Here is a 14,818-nt window from a genome sequence, read left to right as displayed (position 1 = left end):
TGAACAAAAGTGTCAGTTCCTTATGTAATGCTATATGTGTATGAAACTCTAATACAGTGTAATAAAATAAAGTGAAGGCTAAGATAAAATATAACAAGGGCTGTTGTGTTCTCTAGTATGTTAACTGTGGTTTGATAATGATCTGTTTTGGGGGGGGCTACACACAGACAATGATGGAAAGACAGTTATCTTATATGGCATCCTTTATATCGCATCCCGGAGGACATTGAAAACATTGTGAAATGATTACCGGTAACTTATTTTGTTGGGATTCTGCCTGGGTGCGCTACTGAGTCATTTTAACTTATGGAGCATAAATTGTTTTAGGCAACCCCATCTCTCTCTCTCTCTCTCTCTCTCTCTCCCCTTGTGTTTTATGTTTACGGGGCGGTATAGACATTTGTGTGTAGGGCATGTGCGCCCCTCCTCTAGCTGGTGACGGATAATAGTAGTGGGTGTGAGGTGGATTTGAACTTGAAGCCGGGGCAGATTGGAGGAGACTCCTAACTGATGTCCGAGTAGACTGCGCTCTGAGGAGAGAAAGAGAGCTCTATACAGCGGGAACTAGAACGCATATTAGTCTGGTTCTGGAACTAGAATCCGGGATCTTTGGAAACTTGATCGAAAACTTATCTGGATATCTGGACCCAAGGTAGGATATTATCGTTGCTTGATTGAATTGCTTTTTTATGTATGCCTGTTGTCATTTATCATAGGCTAAGTAAGGGTAGTCTTATTATTACTTTTTAATAAACTGCCGTTTTCTCCGTCGCAAATGAGTAGATTTGCAGTGGACGTCTTTGTAACAAGGCCTCAGTTGTAGATGATGGTTCACATTGATGTCTGCTCATTGACATTTTTCACGCTTTGCTTGCTGTGATTTATCACCGTCTATACTGTATATCCACGGGCATTCAAAGAGAGTGGTGTTTGGGTGGTCAGGTTGAGGAATGTTCTCAATGATCGAGGACCTATAGCCTACAACAGCTCCATTAACAGACCTCACACCAGGGGTTAGCGCTTTAATGGCCAGGCCATTTACAGTGATCGACAACATATAACCTTTTCAGCACAGCTGCTGCTGTAGACGATAGAGAGGCAAGCGAATTTATCATTTCTGTTTCGGGACGCCTCTGAGTGGCTCACGTCACAGTTGTCCAATTGCGCGAAGGAACATCTGGTGTGAAGTTGTCTCCATTGCCCTCAGCTTCAGCCAGGTGTGTGTGTATGTTTAGCCATTTTCCACGGAGCTGCTGGAGAGATGTCCCTGCTTGTCAAAGCTGTTTTCAGTGTGTAATTTCACTGATTGTTCCAATACGACTCAACGCAGTGTCCCAACAAGGTTTTTATTAGTTCCATTATCCTACTTAGTGGCTGTAGCTTTTATAGTCATGAGTCTCTTGTCCATTGGTTCCCCTGTTCCAGAACAGCACCACTCTCTATTGTCAGACAATAGGGCTCCTAGCTCTGTGTTTTTACCTTTCAACATCACAGTGAAGTGAAGTAGGTTGTAGTACATTTAGCATGTAGGCATTTCAACACAAAGGCTAAACAAAAAGAATCATGTTAAGTACATAGACTACTGAAAGGCTTGTAATGGCTCACATCAACACCATTATCCCAGAAACCCTAGACCCACTCCAATTTGCATACCACCCAAACAGATCCACAGATGATGCAATGTGTATTGCACTCCACACTGCCCTTTCCCACCTGAACAAAAGGAACACCTATGCGACAATGCTATTCATTGACTACAGCTCAGCGTTCAACACCATAGTACCCTCAAAGCTCATCACTACGCTAAGGAACCTGGGACTAAACACCTCCCTCTGCAACTGGATCCTGGACTTCCTGACGGGCCGCCACCGGGTGGTGAGGTTAGGTAGCAACACATCTGCCACACTGATCTTCAACACTCAGCCCCCTCCTGTACTCCCTGTTCACCCACAACTGCATGGCCAGGCACGACTCCAACATCATCATCAAGTTAGCAGATGACACAACAGTGGTAGGCCTGATCAACGACAATGACGAGACAGCCTATAGGAGGAGGTCAGAGACCTGGCTGGGTGGTGCCAGAATAACAACCTCTCCCTCAACGTAACCAAGACTAAAGAGATGATTGTGGACTACAGGAAAAGGAGGACCGAGGACACCCCCATTCTCATCGATGGGGCTGTACTGGAGCAGGTTGAGAGTTTCAAGTTCCTTGGTGTCCACATCAACAACAAACTAGAATGGCCCAAACACACCAAGACAGTCAAGAAGAGGGCACGACAAAGCCTATTCCCCCTCAGGAAACTAAAACTATTTGGCATGGGTCCTGAGATCCTCAAAAAGTTCTACAGCTGCAACATCGAGAGCATCCTGACCGGTTGCATCACTGCCTGGTACAGCAATTGCTTGGCCTCCGACCGCAAGGCACTTCAGAGGGTAGTGCGTACGGCCCAGTACATCACTGGGGCAAAGCTGCCTGCCATCAGAGGTCAGAGGAAGGCCCTAAAAATTGTTAAAGACCCCAGCCACCCCAGTCATAGACTGTTGTCTCTACTACCGCATGGCAAACGGTACTGGAGTGCCAAGTCTAGGACAAAAAGGCTTCTCAACAGTTTTTACCCAAAAGACATAAGACTCCTGAACAGGTAACCAAATGGTTACCCAAACTATTTGCATTGTGTTCCCCCCCCCCAACCCCTCTTTTACGCTGCTGCTACTCTCTGTTTATCATATAGGCATAGTCACTTTAACTATACATTAATGTAAATACTACCTCAATTCGCGGACTATCTGCATTGTGTCCCACCACCCACCACCCGCCAACCCCTCTTTTTACGCTTCTGCTACTCTCTGTTCATCATATGTGCATAGACACTTTAACCATATCTACATGTACATACTACCTCAATAAGCCTGACTAACAGGTGTCTGTATATAGCCTTGCTACTGTTATTTTCAAATGTCTTTTTACTGTTGTTTTATTTCTTTACTTACCTACACACAAACACACACACACACACACACACACACACACACACACTCCTTTTGTTCGCACTATTGGTTAGAGCCTGTAAGTAAGCATTTCACTGTCTAAGGTTGTATCAGGCGCACGTGACAAATAAACTTTGATTTGATTACTTACATCAGCCGACAGTATGTCACTTACTCAGACTTGGTCAATACTTGTAGTAAAAACTGACTGTGCATAGCTGTTCCAATAGGGCCATGCAAGGTGAGGGCCCTGGAGTGTGTGCATGTGTGCACAGGTAGAGTCACTAGTTTAGGTCCCACTCTGGATTTCCCCCCTCAATCGCTACAGTTTATGTTAAAGTAGGTATATACTGTATGTCATTCATGATCATTTTGATATAATGAACTCAGTGTGTATTGGTTCCACAGGTTCTATAGAAATGTTACATCTCGGACACCTGCTCTGGCTGATGTCTCTCTGTTCTGCTTTAGCTGAAAAAGGTGAGTCTTGCTGTGTGTGTGTGTGTGTGTATGTGTGTGTGTGTGTATGTGTGTGGGTGTTTTTTCACTGACAAACTGGAAACAGGTCATTAGTTTTACACAAAAGCAGAAAGAGACATTCACGCAGCTCCATTCATCTTTCTCAATCCTCAAGACACATGCACACAGGGTTGGTTAAGTAACTTTCTAAATGTAATCTGTTAGTTACTAGTTAACTGTCCAAAATTGTAATCATTAACGTAATGTTTGCATTACCCAAACTCAGTAACGTAATCTGATTACTTTCTGATTACTTTCCCTTTAAGAGGCATTAGAAGAAGACAAAAATGATCCATCACAAACTAAGCCCATTAAGAAACTAAACCCATTCACAAACTAAACCCATTCACAAACTAAACCCATTCACAAACTAAACCCATTCACAAACTAAACCCATTCACAAACTAAACCCATTCACAAACTAAACCCATTCACAAACTAAACCCATTCACAAACTAAACCCATTCACAAACTAAACCCATTCACAAACTAAATCCATTCACAAACTAAACCCATTCACAAACTAAACCCATTCACAAACTAAACCCATTCACAAACTAAATCCATTCACAAACTAAACCCATTCACAAACTAAACCCATTCACAAACTAAACCCATTCACAAACTGAACCCATTCACAAACTAAATCCATTCACAAACTAAGCCCATTCACAAACTAAACCCATTCACAAACTAAACCCATTCACAAACTAAATCCATTCACAAACTAAACCCATTCACAAACTAAACCCATTCACAAACTAAACCCATTCACAAACTAAACCCATTCACAAACTAAACCCATTCACAAACTAAACCCATTGACAAACTGAACCCATTCACAAACTAAATCCATTCACAAACTAAGCCCATTCACAAACTAAACCCATTCACAAACTAAACCCATTCACAAACTAAACCCATTCACAAACTAAATCCATTCACAAACTAAACCCATTCACAAACTAAACCCATTCACAAACTAAACCCATTCACAAACTAAATCCATTCACAAACTAAACCCATTCACAAACTAAACCCATTCACAAACTAAACCCATTCACAAACTGAACCCATTCACAAACTAAATCCATTCACAAACTAAGCCCATTCACAAACTAAACCCATTCACAAACTAAACCCATTCACAAACTAAATCCATTCACAAACTAAACCCATTCACAAACTAAATCCATTCACAAACTAAACCCATTCACAAACTAAACCCATTCACAAACTAAACCCATTCACAAACTAAACCCATTCACAAACTAAACCCATTCACAAACTGAACTCATTCACAAACTAAATCCATTCACAAACTAAACCCATTCACAAACTAAACCCATTCACAAACTAAACCCATTCACAAACTAAACCCATTCACAAACTAAACCCATTCACAAACTAAATCCATTCACAAACTAAACCCATTCACAAACTAAACCCATTCACAAACTGAACCCATTCACAAACTAAACCCATTCACAAACTAAACCCATTCACAAACTAAACCCATTCACAAACTAAACCCATTCACAAACTAAACCCATTCACAAACTAAATCCATTCACAAACTAAACCCATTCACAAACTAAACCCATTCACAAACTAAACCCATTCACAAAGTAAACCCATTCACAAACTAAACCCATTCACAAACTGAACCCATTCACAAACTAAACCCATTCACAAACTGAACCCATTCACAAACTAAATCCATTCACAAACTAAACCCATTCACAAACTAAACCCATTCACAAACTAAATCCATTCACAAACTAAACCCATTCACAAACTAAACCCATTCCCAAACTAAACCCATTCACAAACTGAACCCATTCACAAACTAAACCCATTCACAAACTGAACCCATTCACAAATTAAATCCATTCACAAACTAAACCCATTCACAAACTAAACCCATTCACAAACTAAACCCATTCACAAACTAAACCCATTCACAAACTAAACCCATTCACAAACTAAACCCATGCTCTGTGTATCTGTCTGCTCTTTGTCATTTAGTGACTTGCAGGCGATCTGTCCTGAATTACACCCATCCACCCTGTGTGCTATCTGACCTGATATAACTGTACATGCTCATTCTGTAGTCATTTTAACTATTAAGCCCTGACCTAGACCCTCACTTTATGACCTTTAACCCGGATCCCTAGCCATGAATCCAAACCTCATATACTTGCTCATCAGTTTTGATAATATAGACACTTGTGTCCTTACTTTCATGCCTAGATAGTAACTCCCTCTTTCTCTGTCTTTAGATCCATCATGGAGGATGACGGTAGAGAAGGCTGCCCCCGTTAGTGGTTCTCTGGCTGGCAGGGTGGTGCTACCATGCCACTTCTCCATCACCCCCACCACACACACCCCCACACTCACCCCTAGCACCCAGGGCCCAGAGGACCAGCTGAGGATCAAGTGGAGCAAGGTGGAGGGAGATGGGGAGCGTGTGGTGCTGGTGGCCCATGGAGGAGTGATCAAGGTGGGGCAGGAGTACAAGGGAAGGGTGTCTGTGCCCAGCCACCCCCAGGCAGTAGGGGATGCTTCGCTGATCGTTGTCCACCTGAGGGCTAGCGACGCTGGGCTCTATCGCTGCGAAGTCATGCATGGGATGGAGGACACCCAGGATACTGTTCATCTCAATGTCAGTGGTGAGTGGACACACACACGGTAGCAGACACACACAGTAGCACACACTCACACACACATTTTGCCCATTAGAATGTGTAAATAACATAATATACGCCATTTAGCAGAATCTTTTATCCAAAGTGACTTACAGTCATGCGTGCATACATTTTACATATGGGTGGTCCATGCGCTTTTGTCATTAGTTCCAGTAGTTGTTGGGTAATATAAATAATGTGAAACTCTCTAATACTAACTGTTTCCTGTTATTCCCACTCAGACATGCTGGTCCATAGGGAGCCTTTAGTTAGTCTGTAAAGGTTCCACGGTGTGGTCATGTATCAGCCTTATTATGGTGGAATAGTGCAGTTAGATTTCTTGGACAGCAGAGCTGAGCAGCAGGCCAAGTCATCATCGCTAGACGGAGGAAGTAACTGGCAGACAGTGGTGTTGTAGGACTCCAGGAGGGGGACGGTCTTGTACATCATGAGACCTGAAGACTGGTGTTAGTGACTCAGCTTCATCATTACCTGCTCAGATGGCAGGAGATTCAGACTGGGACTGTGATGTGTGAGGCAGAGCAGATGGCTGGCTGAAACATTTAGCAGGTCTGCATACGTAGATGGAGAAACATTATTGTGTATTCTGCCCTGGGAGTACTGCTATGTTACTCTGGTTGTAACACATTACCTCATGCTGGGTCTGATCTGTGCAGACCTACAGGGCTGGTGTAGGTGTTCTGAGGATAAGGTAGAGGCTGTCTGCTCTTAACCTAGAAATGTATCCCTCATGTGACAAATTCATCAGTAGTCTACAGTAGCTAGTATCACCATGTTTCACAGCACGGCAGTCAAGTGTCCATCAAGTGTCCATTAGCTGTGCCAGAGTAAACAAAACCACAGATTGTCTGCAGGTCTCTCTGGGAGTCTTTCTGGGTAGCATGCTGGTGTCAGCTGGCTCTACACCTGTAGTATTGTTCACTAAACATACAAACCTGTGTTCCAAATATTCTGCTCTGATAGATTTGTCCTATACATTGTGTTATGTATCTCATTTGGGGGGTGGTGGGGGTTACAATGTACTACTCTGTGTGGCATTCAAGCTGGGTATCTAAAAGGAGAGACCCCCTAAATAGCCCAGATTATCATAGATTCCACATTAGAGATGAACAACAGCCTGTTGATATAGTACAGCCTTTGTGTGTGTGTAGATACAGCCTCTGTTCAGTCTCTGTTCACTAGGCAACAGACAGAGACTGTTCTATCAGACTAACAACTGTCCTTTTACTGCATGTCAATCTACTCAGTCAACTCTATAACTGGAGCCAGCTTCCTAGAGGGAAAAATATTAAACTCTTATGAACTTGGAAAATAGGGGTCTGATTCCTCTACAGAACCATAGTCGTGTTACTTGGTTGTCGCAGTTTCCTTATTTGAATGCACCTTTTGTACAGTAAGTGGATCTGGATAACAGTGGATCCAAAACTACACACACACACACACACACACACACACACACACACACACACACACACACACACACACACACACACACACACACACACACACACTGACCTCCTGTCTTTGTCTCTCCAGGTGTGGTGTTTCACTACAGGTCTAACTCTAGTCGTTACACCTTGTCCTTCCCTGGGGCCATTGAAGCGTGTCTCGCTGCCGGGGCCACCATCGCTACAGCCGAACAGCTGACCGCCGCCTTCGAGGACGGACTGGACCAGTGTGACGCCGGCTGGATAGCTGACCAGACTGTCAGGTGTGTATGTTACCTGAGCTTTCAACTGATATACCCATCTCAGGGATACCTCCATCCTGTCAGAGTTTGTATTGAAGACTACATTTCCTATGCTCCCTCTCGCTTCCCTGTAGATACCCAATCACGAAGCCCCGTCCTGGTTGCATGGGCGATATGAAGCACAGACCTGGGATCAGGACGTATGGGCTCAGAGACCCTAAAGAGACCTATGACGTCTACTGCTATGTAGATAAACTACACGGTGAGGGAGTGTTATTGTTGGTGTTTCATGATAGTGAGCTAAATCTATGTCAGCCTGTGCCTCTTTGGGTAAAGTGTGTGTATATCTCCCCTGTACTGTAGGCGAGGTGTTCTACACTCCTGTCAGCTACAAGCTGACCCTTCGCCAGGCCAAGCATGAGTGTGAGAGGCAGGGGGCGGTGCTCGCCTCCCCTGGTAACCTGTTCGCTGCGTGGCGTGGAGGACTGGATCGCTGTGATTACGGCTGGCTGTCAGATGGCAGCGCCCGCTACCCAATCTCTGTCCCCAGGCCCCAGTGTGGAGGAGGGCTGCTGGGGGTCCGGACCCTGTACCGATTCCCCAACCAGTCAGGCTTCCCCAACCCTATTGACAGACATGGAGCTTTCTGTTTCAAGGGTAAGACTACTGTAATACTATTACCACCACTGTTACTGAAGTTGCTGTCGCTGCTGCTAAGAAAATGATGACAATGGCAATTACATTTATGCTAATGAGGATAGGAAGGAAGAGGAGGAGGACGAGGAGGGAGAAAATGAAGAGGAGGAGGATTATGAGAAAGAGAGGAGTAGAAGGAGAAAGGGGGAGAGAGGAGACATGCTCTCTCTCTCTCTCTCTCTCTCTCTCTCACCCTCTCTCTCTCCCTCTCTCTCTCTCTCTCTCTCTCTCTCTCTCTCTCTCGTTACACCTTGAGAGAGAGAGAGAGAGAGAGAAAAGACAGAGGAAAAGTGAGAGAGTTGATCCTCTATTGTAGTAACAGACAGGCAGACTTGGCAGGGGAGTATCACCAGGGATATTTATGCAGCTTGAGTTTCTCTCAGGCTCAATGAGTTATGACCCGTCCTGTGTGAGGAAGAACTCTCACCCTGTTTTCACTTCCTGCTGAGGGTTGTCTAAATGGCCAAGCCTGGGGGGACAGATCACATCTCAGTAGAGAGAGCGAGGAGGGGATGGGGAGAGAGAAAGTGAGGTATGGAGGGAATGAGGGAGGAGTAGATTGAGAAAGAGCGAGAGAGACAAAAAGGGGAGAGAGGAGGATGGCAGTGTTACGTGAAAGTCCTTTTTTAGCAAAAGACTTAAGAAATATGCTTGTAACCCACATTTATTCCTACATCTCCCGTTGATATCAATGCATGATTTATGTAATAGTTAAAGTTACGGGCATGTGTTCTACATTAGGATCTGGCCCACTAAGTGTTCAAAGCTTTTATTGTGTTATCATGTTGGACATGTCTGTTTACGCACTGAGCGTTTACTTTATATCACATCTGGAAAGACAATGGCCCACTCCCTTCCTCTCCCAGACCTACTGTACACCCAATACTCTGTACACCCAATACTCCCCGACTTACTGTATCACCCCATACTCCCAGACTTACTGTATCACCCCATACTCCCAGACTTACTGTATCACCCCATACTCCCAGACTTACTGTATCACCCCATACTCCCAGACTTTCTGTATCACCCCATACTCCCAGACTTACTGTATCACCCCATACTCCCAGACTTTCTGTATCACCCCATACTCCCAGACTTACTGTATCACCCCATACTCCCAGACTTTCTGTATCACCCCATACTCCCAGACTTACTGTATCACCCCATACTCCCAGACTTACTGTATCACCCCATACTCCCAGACTTTCTGTATCACCCCATACTCCCAGACTTACTGTATCACCCCATACTCCCAGACTTACTGTATCACCCCATACTCCCTGACTTACTGTATCACCCCATACTCCCAGACTTACTGTATCACCCCATACTCCCAGACTTACTGTATCACCCCATACTCCCAGACTTACTGTATCACACCATACTCCCAGACTTTCTGTATCACCCCATACTCCCAGACTTTCTGTATCACCCCATACTCCCTGACTTACTGTATCACCCCATACTCCCAGACTTACTGTATCACCCCATACTCCCAGACTTTCTGTATCACCCCATACTCCCAGACTTTCTGTATCACCCCATACTCCCAGACTTACTGTATCACCCCATACTCCCAGACTTTCTGTATCACCCCATACTCCCTGACTTACTGTATCACCCCATACTCCCAGACTTACTGTATCACCCCATACTCCCAGACTTACTGTATCACCCCATACTCCCTGACTTACTGTATCACCCCATACTCCCAGACTTTCTGTATCACCCCATACTCCCAGACTTACTGTATCACCCCATACTCCCAGACTTACTGTATCACCCCATACTCCCAGACTTTCTGTATCACCCCATACTCCCAGACTTACTGTATCACCCCATACTCCCAGACTTACTGTATCACCCCATACTCCCAGACTTTCTGTATCACCCCATACTCCCAGACTTTCTGTATCACCCCATACTCCCTGACTTACTGTATCACCCCATACTCCCAGACTTACTGTATCACCCCATACTCCCAGACTTTCTGTATCACCCCATACTCCCAGACTTTCTGTATCACCCCATACTCCCAGACTTACTGTATCACCCCATACTCCCAGACTTTCTGTATCACCCCATACTCCCTGACTTACTGTATCACCCCATACTCCCAGACTTACTGTATCACCCCATACTCCCAGACTTACTGTATCACCCCATACTCCCTGACTTACTGTATCACCCCATACTCCCAGACTTTCTGTATCACCCCATACTCCCAGACTTACTGTATCACCCCATACTCCCAGACTTACTGTATCACCCCATACTCCCAGACTTTCTGTATCACCCCATACTCCCAGACTTACTGTATCACCCCATACTCCCAGACTTACTGTATCACCCCATACTCCCAGACTTACTGTATCACCCCATACTCCCAGACTTACTGTATCACCCCATACTCCCAGACTTACTGTATCACCCCATACTCCCAGACTTACTGTATCACCCCATACTCCCAGACTTTCTGTATCACCCCATACTCCCAGACTTACTGTATCACCCCATACTCCCTGACTTACTGTATCACCCCATACTCCCTGACTTACTGTATCACCCCATACTCCCTGACTTACTGTATCACCCCATACTCCCTGACTTACTGTATCACCCCATACTCCCAGACTTACTGTATCACCCCATACTCCCAGATGTACTGTATCACCCCATACTCCCAGACTTTCTGTATCACCCCATACTCCCAGACTTACTGTATCACCCCATACTCCCTGACTTACTGTATCACCCCATACTCCCAGACTTACTGTATCACCCCATACTCCCAGACTTGCTGTATCACCCCATACTCCCAGACTTGCTGTATCACCCCATACTCCCAGACTTTCTGTATCACCCCATACTCCCAGACTTTCTGTATCACCCCATACTCCCAGATGTACTGTATCACCCCATACACCCTGACTTTCTGTATCACCCCATACTCCCTGACTTACTGTATCACCCCATACTCCCTGACTTACTGTATCACCCCATACTCCCTGACTTACTGTATCACCCCATACTCCCTGACTTACTGTATCACCCCCTTACTGCAGTCACCAACCTCTCCATCCTCTCTCTACCTTACTGCAGTCACCAACCTCTCATCCTCTCTCTACCTTACTGCAGTCACCAACCTCTCCATCCTTCTCTACCTTACTGCAGTCACCAACATCTCCATCCTCTCTCTACCTTACTGCAGTCACCAACCTCTCCATCCTTCTCTACCTTACTGCAGTCACCAGCCTCTCCATCCTCTCTCTACCTTACTGCAGTCACCAACCTCTCCATCCTCTCTCTACCTTACTGCAGTCACCAACCTCTCCATCCTCTCTCTACCTTACTGTAGTCTGCAACACCTCCATTCTCTCTACCTTACTGTAGTCATCAACATCTCCATCATCTCTACCTTACTGCAGTCACCAACCTCTCCATCCTTCTCTACCTTACTGCAGTCACCAACCTCTCCATCCTCTCTCTACCTTACTGCAGTCACCAACCTCTCCATCCTCACTCTACCTTACTGCAGTCACCAACCTCTCCATCCTCTCTCTACCTTACTGCAGTCGCCAACCTCTCCATCCTCTCTCTACCTTACTGCAGTCACCAACCTCTCCATCCTCTCTACCTTACTGCAGTCACCAACCTCTCCATCCTCTCTCTACCTTACTGCAGTCGCCAACCTCTCCATCCTCTCTCTACCTTACTGCAGTCACCAACCTCTCCATCCTCTCTACCTTACTGTAGTCACCAACCTCTCCATCCTCTCTCTACCTTACTGCAGTCACCAACCTCTCATCCTCTCTCTACCTTACTCTCACCAACCTCTCCATCCTCTCTCTACCTTACTGTCACCAACCTCTCATCCTCTCTCTACCTTACTCTCACCAACCTCTCCATCCTCTCTCTACCTTACTCTCACCAACCTCTCCATCCTCTCTCTACCTTACTGTCACCAACCTCTCCATCCTCTCTCTACCTTACTGCAGTCGCCAACCTCTCCATCCTCTCTCTACCTTACTGCAGTCACCAACCTCTCCATCCTCTCTACCTTACTGTAGTCACCAACCTCTCCATCCTCTCTCTACCTTACTGCAGTCACCAACCTCTCATCCTCTCTCTACCTTACTCTCACCAACCTCTCCATCCTCTCTCTACCTTACTGTCACCAACCTCTCATCCTCTCTCTACCTTACTCTCACCAACCTCTCCATCCTCTCTCTACCTTACTCTCACCAACCTCTCCATCCTCTCTCTACCTTACTGTCACCAACCTCTCCATCCTCTCTCTACCTTACTGCAGCCACCAACCTCTCCATCCTCTCTCTACCTTACTGTCACCAACCTCTCCATCCTCTCTCTACCTTACTGCAGTCACCAGCCTCTCCATCCTCTCTCTACCTTACTGCAGTCACCAACCTCTCCATCCTCTCTACCTTACTGTAGTCACCAACCTCTCCATCCTCTCTCTACCTTACTGCAGTCCCCAACCTCTCATCCTCTCTCTACCTTACTCTCACCAACCTCTCCATCCTCTCTCTACCTTACTGTCACCAACCTCTCATCCTCTCTCTACCTTACTCTCACCAACCTCTCCATCCTCTCTCTACCTTACTCTCACCAACCTCTCCATCCTCTCTCTACCTTACTGTCACCAACCTCTCCATCCTCTCTCTACCTTACTGCAGTCGCCAACCTCTCCATCCTCTCTCTACCTTACTGCAGTCACCAACCTCTCCATCCTCTCTACCTTACTGTAGTCACCAACCTCTCCATCCTCTCTCTACCTTACTGCAGTCACCAACCTCTCATCCTCTCTCTACCTTACTCTCACCAACCTCTCCATCCTCTCTCTACCTTACTGTCACCAACCTCTCATCCTCTCTCTACCTTACTCTCACCAACCTCTCCATCCTCTCTCTACCTTACTCTCACCAACCTCTCCATCCTCTCTCTACCTTACTGTCACCAACCTCTCCATCCTCTCTCTACCTTACTGCAGCCACCAACCTCTCCATCCTCTCTCTACCTTACTGTCACCAACCTCTCCATCCTCTCTCTACCTTACTGCAGTCACCAGCCTCTCCATCCTCTCTCTACCTTACTGCAGTCACCAACCTCTCCATCCTCTCTACCTTACTGTAGACACCAACCTCTCCATCCTCTCTCTACCTTACTGCAGTCACCAACCTCTCCATCCTCTCTACCTTACTGTAGTCACCAACCTCTCCATCCTCTCTCTACCTTACTGCAGTCACCAACCTCTCATCCTCTCTCTACCTTACTCTCACCAACCTCTCCATCCTCTCTCTACCTTACTCTCACCAACCTCTCATCCTCTCTCTACCTTACTCTCACCAACCTCTCCATCCTCTCTCTACCTTACTGTCACCAACACCTCCATCCTCTCTCTGCCTTACTGTCACCAACCTCTCCATCCTCTCTCTACCTTACTGCAGTCACCAACCTCTCCATCCTCTCTCTACCTTACTCTCACCAACCTCTCCATCCTCTCTCTACCTTACTGCAGTCACCAGCCTCTCCATCCTCTCTCTACCTTACTGCAGTCACCAACCTCTCCATCCTCTCTCTACCTTACTGCAGTCACCAACCTCTCATCCTCTCTCTACCTTACTGCAGTCACCAACCTCTCCATCCTCTCTCTACCTTACTGCAGTCACCAACCTCTCCATCCTCTCTCTACCTTACTCTCACCAACCTCTCCATCCTCTCTCTACCTTACTGCAGTCACCAACCTCTCCATCCTCTCTACCTTACTGCAGTCTCCAACCTCTCCATCCTCTCTCTACCTTACTCTCACCAACCTCTCCATCCTCTCTCTACCTTACTGCAGCCACCAACCTCTCCATCCTCTCTCTACCTTACTGCTGTCACCAACCTCTCCATCCTCTCTCTACCTTACTCTCACCAACCTCTCCATCCTCTCTCTACCTAACTGCAGTCACCAACCTCTCCATTTTCTTTCAACCTTACTGCAGTCACCAACCTCTCCATCCTCTCTACCTTACTGCAGTCACCAACCTCTCCATCCTCTCTCTACCTTATCTGCAGTCTGCAACATCTCCTTCCTCTACTTGCCTTGCTGTTGTCTGCAGTCTCCTACCTCCCATTATTCTGCCTTATTGCAGTCTCCAAGTCTCCAAACTCCTCTTCTTGTCCCTGCTTCCCTGCCATACTGCAG

General features: G+C 46.1%; 1 protein-coding gene across 1 annotated transcript in view; it reads left to right on the top strand.

The window, feature by feature from the left end:
- The first annotated feature begins 453 nt into the window (after positions 1-453).
- Positions 454-14,818, top strand: part of LOC110523418 (versican core protein) — a 30,727-nt gene continuing 16,362 nt past the window's right edge. Inside the window, exons 1-6 of the mRNA XM_036976543.1 lie at positions 454-652; positions 3,400-3,471; positions 5,793-6,182; positions 7,755-7,929; positions 8,043-8,170; positions 8,272-8,565. Of these exons, the coding sequence (XP_036832438.1) occupies positions 3,411-3,471; positions 5,793-6,182; positions 7,755-7,929; positions 8,043-8,170; positions 8,272-8,565 (1,048 nt within the window). The 5' untranslated portion in view covers positions 454-652; positions 3,400-3,410. The remainder of the gene's footprint in view (positions 653-3,399; positions 3,472-5,792; positions 6,183-7,754; positions 7,930-8,042; positions 8,171-8,271; positions 8,566-14,818) is intronic.

This window comes from Oncorhynchus mykiss, chromosome 5 (assembly GCF_013265735.2).
Source record: "Oncorhynchus mykiss isolate Arlee chromosome 5, USDA_OmykA_1.1, whole genome shotgun sequence".
NCBI lineage: Eukaryota > Metazoa > Chordata > Actinopteri > Salmoniformes > Salmonidae > Oncorhynchus > Oncorhynchus mykiss.
Note: the sequence above shows the minus strand (reverse complement) of the source record. Positions and strands in the feature narration are given on the sequence as shown.